At 29.8% G+C, this 4,578-nt stretch overlaps 2 protein-coding genes across 2 annotated transcripts; both read right to left on the bottom strand.

The window, feature by feature from the left end:
• Positions 1–2,884: 2,884 nt before the first annotated feature.
• Positions 2,885–3,340, bottom strand: EIN_237060 (hypothetical protein; the record flags this gene model as incomplete). The annotated part of the gene is made up of 1 exon (XM_004185337.1): positions 2,885–3,340. One exon carries the CDS (start codon positions 3,338–3,340, stop codon positions 2,885–2,887), a length of 456 nt encoding a protein of 151 aa, XP_004185385.1.
• A 256-nt stretch (positions 3,341–3,596) lies between these two features.
• EIN_237050 (hypothetical protein) lies at positions 3,597–4,238 on the bottom strand (the record flags this gene model as incomplete). Its single annotated transcript, XM_004185336.1, has 3 exons — positions 3,597–3,959; positions 4,009–4,122; positions 4,182–4,238. The coding sequence occupies 3 exons, from the start codon at positions 4,236–4,238 to the stop codon at positions 3,597–3,599; spliced, it is 534 nt and encodes a 177-aa protein (XP_004185384.1).
• Positions 4,239–4,578: the final 340 nt, after the last annotated feature.

The raw sequence follows: 4,578 nt of genomic DNA, 5'->3' as shown, positions 1-4,578 counted from the left end.
AATCACAATTCACATCAAATAAATCAAACAATGAACTATTATTATAGTATAAATTTAATTAAAATATAATAAACAATAAACAAGTGAAATGGTTAATTAACGTGTATTATAAATTAACATCAACATATCAATAACAAAAATTATTAGTAAAACAACAATAAATTATAATTTATTTTTTTAAATGTGAAACTATTTTTAATAATTATTATCATATAATTAAACTAGTCGATTAATTATGGATAATTTTATTATACATTATCATTATTTTAAAAGGGTTAATACACCAGAACCCCAAACAACTTAATTCTTTCATTTCAACAAATTATTTAAATTTTAAATTGGTGTGATTAAATTTTCGACCATTTGAAAAACCCACGCTCGTTAACCGTTTGTTATCATCAAATTGATTTATATTTAATAAATTTATCAATATGATATGTTTATAACGTGTTTTTATATTTTGTTTATGTTTATTGTATTACAATTTGTGTTGTTATAATAATTTCGAAGTTGAAACATTTATTCGATCTTAATAATTCGAGTTGATAATTCTGTGTGTTTTTATATTATTATTATGTTAAAACATATTGATTATAATGGTAATTTAAGTTTATTCAATTGGAGTTATTAATTTCAATATTCCCAACAAAAATTAACGACTAGCTGAGCAGAAATCAAATTTCAAATAATAATGTCCAAAAGGTGGACTATTTATTCAAATTTTCGATGTTTTAATTTATTCGTTTTTGTTATTATGTTTGATGTATTGTTTCGTATTATATGTTATAAATTGTTAAAAACTATGAAATAAAAACCAATATATAGTTTGAGTTGTTTGGAATGTTCGTTTTTACGAATTTACCCTTGTTTTAATTGATAGCCATATTATATAACATTTTTACAAAGTTGATTATTTTTTTATGTTTTATAAGCAACAATAACATTATTTGCCCAATAACAATTCGCAGTAATATTTCACGCCGCAGTGATTTTTCACGGTACTCTACCAAGTTATTGCTTTTTGGAAATTAAAACAAATTTGCAATCGACATTTATATTGCGGGTTTTAGTTCTAAAAATTTGGGAAATCATTATATTCCATCGGTGTTTAGGCCACTTTTGATTGGTCAAAACCACACATCGATTGAATTTTTACTGTAAAAGCAAATTAAGAACGAAACTTAGACAATCGTTACTATACAGTTTCTATTAACGATAAAACAACTATATATAAAATTATTATAAAATAACTATATAAAAACAATGTTTATTTAAACAAAAAACTATATAATAACTATAATAATACTACTAAAAGAAACTATTATACAAAAACAATAATAAGATCCAAAAACAGAACCAGTATATAATAATTAATACATTATCAACCAATTATCAAAAGATGGCACTATTTAATATTAAAACGTTAAACATTGAAGCAAAAACACCAATTTATAATTAGAAAAAGCAATGACAAGATAGAAAAACATCAACAAGGGGTTATTACTTGTTAGTTCAATAACTAATTGCAAAAAACGAACCAATAATTTAATTTATTTTTAAATAATTCAAAAACATGTTTTATTAACAAAATATAATTGTAAATAAATTTTAACGCTATTTCTCGCTTCCTCTTCTCGCCACTTTTAAATGTATTTTTTAAGTTCTACAGATAAAGTAACTGAACATATAAATTTACAACTGAATCATAAACTTACTCTTAATTTACTAAAATTGGCTTTTAATAATCTAAATATGGATGATCAACAATTTTACCCCCAAAAATTATTAAAAATTGTTGGATCTATTCTGAATCGGCATCCTGAAATAAAATAATAAAAATAGAACAAACAAAATCGATCTGTAAAACTGTATATTTACATGAAGAAAAACATTCACGTAATTGATTGCGACGATTCGCCGCATCTTTTTTATAATGCCGACTTCACATCTCAAATATGTGAAATTCGTGAAGTTGATGTTAATGAATACTTGACTGGCAACTTCAATATATTTGAAGAAAATATTGGTAAAGAAGAACTCTGTCTTGATTTTGGTACAACTTTTTGTCAAGAAGACTTAAAATTATTGATGATACAAATGATGTAAATATAATATTGTTAACACAAAAAATATCAAAAAGAAAACAAAATGTGTAAAGACTAAATGTACCAAATTTAATCATCAAAAAGTTGTAATCGTCGTGAAATGAGACACTCAATATTAATCCAATGAACATTTTTAATGATAAATTTGGTTTTATTTCATTTGTTATTTTTATTGAAATTTTATTTTTAATTACCCCCTTTTGTTCATAAAACAATAAAAAATTAAACCAATCAATTGGCATTTTCAAAAACACTGTGTTTAGTATTAGGTTGTGTATTTAGATGTTCAGTTACACCCCTGTACAGATAAAGTAAAAATGACTTAATCAATTTGTATTGATTTGTGACAAAAACCCCGGTTTCCTATCAAAAATAGTACATCACCAATCTTTTTTGTCATCGGAAAGATCCATCACTAAATGAAAATTGTTTTCAAAAGCATTTCTTGTGGAATTATTAGAGTCTACCCATAAACTCTAAGTAAAACTATAAGTTAGAGCCCATCTTTCAAAGACTCAAGGCATCTAGTTGAAATTAAATTATAAAAAAATAATAAAAATATTATATTTTTAAAAAACTTGACTCTTGTATTTAACTAGATTTTAATTTAAAAAAACTAAAAAACAAAGTAATAATTATTTATCCTTGTCATTTCATGTTTTACTTGAATCGGATTGTTCTTAGATTCAAAAGTAATTGCACTCACCCGATCAACTTCAAGTTGTTTGTTGTCAAATCTTCACCGGCCTTTCTGACTTGATCTTCCAACTCAACAATTCTCAATTGGCCGTCTCTGACTGGTTGTTGTGTTTTTTCAAATCGGCTTGTGTCTTACCAATTTGAGTGTTGAATGTGGATTCTTTCCGTTCAAATTCTACAAGCTTTCTCTCAGCCTCTTCAACCTTTCTGGTATACTGTTTAGCTTGTTTCTTAGCTTTAGCAGCCGCGTTTTGTGCTTTTTTCTTTTCCATTTCGATTCCTTCCAATTCTGTTTCATATTTTGCTTTCAATTTAGCAATAGAAGCTCCAGTAGCACCAGCATCCACCAATTTAGCTTTTGAATCGGTGACTTTAACTCTAAGTTTTTGAGTTTCCTTGTCGGCTTCTTGTTTCATTGCTCTCTCCTTCTCAAGTTCCTTCTGTGAATTAGCCTTTCGAACAGCATCTGCATTGCCAGATTTCTGTCTTTCTTCATCGGGTTGAGTTTGAATTTCAACAATTCTTGCATTCAACATGTTCTTCTCTTCTTCTTGAGCGACTGAAACTGGTGCACTGACTTGGACTTTAAATTATGAGAGTTATGCATTGAGTGCTTTAACTTGGTCTTCCATCTTCTTTCTTCTATCGGATTGGTCCGCGGCAGTCTTCTCGGCCTCCGCTTTGTCGTCCAAAGCCATCTTCTTTTGTGCTTCAAGTGTTTTAATCTGTGATTTATAATTCTCAATCTTCGTTGCGTTCGATAGACCACTTTTTCATATCTTCTTAGCAGCATCAAGTCGAGTGTTTTGATCTTTCAACACAACAACCTCCTTCTCCAAATAAGCAATGTCGTCTTCCTTTTCGTGCAATTGTCTCAAGATCCTTTGAGTTGTTTTCTTCGGCTTCTAGCTTGTTCTTCAAGTCAGAAATTTCGCCTTCCTTATTTTCAATGTCTTTGTTCAACTCAGTGATGACACTATCCTTCTTAACAATAGTCGCTTTGTGTTCAGTAATTTGATCTTGGAGTCTTTGATTATCGGCTTTAAGTTTCTTGTACTCATTGGTTAACTTGCTCAAGTCTTCCTTTCCTCTCTTGATATCACCTTGAAGTTCCTCAATGTGTTTTGGGTCTTCTTGTGACTTCATATCAGCCCTCTTCAAGTGCTACATTCTTTGACTCGATATCTTCTTTAAGCTTTTAAACAAAAGCTTCCAAGTCGACGTTCTTGATTTTCATCTCAGAAAGTGCCTTCTCAGCGGCTTCTCTCTTTGCAATTTCTTCAGCAAGTTTCTTCTTCAAAGCTTCAATTTCTTTGTCCTTAGTTGCGGTTCCTCATCGACTCTTCTCCTCTCTTCAATTTCATCAAGAACACAAACCTTGAAGAAAATCTTGGTCTTACCAAACTTGAATTCTTCAGTGTTCACTCTTGCCATCCTTCTTGTACTTCTCACAAATTTGTTTCATGAGTTCTTTGACATTTGAAATGGCGTCTGAAGTCACTCCATTTTCTGTCATTTCAGACACGGAGACTGGCAAGAAGTATCCACTTGCGGGTTATTCATTGACTCCATCAGTTGCTATCATCGACCCAATGTTCTGTGTCTCATCAACAAAAAAGCTCGAGAAGACTGTGGTATCGATGTGTTGGTTCGTGCAGTTGAAGCTTATGTCTCAGTTATGGCAAATGAATACACAGATGGTCTTGCTAAAAAAGCAGTCAAATTAGTCTTTGACGACTTGGTCAAGTCATTCAACGGGGTTTGTGCAAGAAAG

The sequence above is a fragment of the Entamoeba invadens genome (genome assembly GCF_000330505.1).
Source record: "Entamoeba invadens IP1 unplaced genomic scaffold scaff_1105074724841, whole genome shotgun sequence".
Classification (NCBI taxonomy): Eukaryota; Evosea; order Mastigamoebida; family Endamoebidae; genus Entamoeba; species Entamoeba invadens.
The sequence above is the reverse complement of the archived record's forward strand: the minus strand, read 5'-3'. Positions and strand labels throughout refer to the sequence as shown.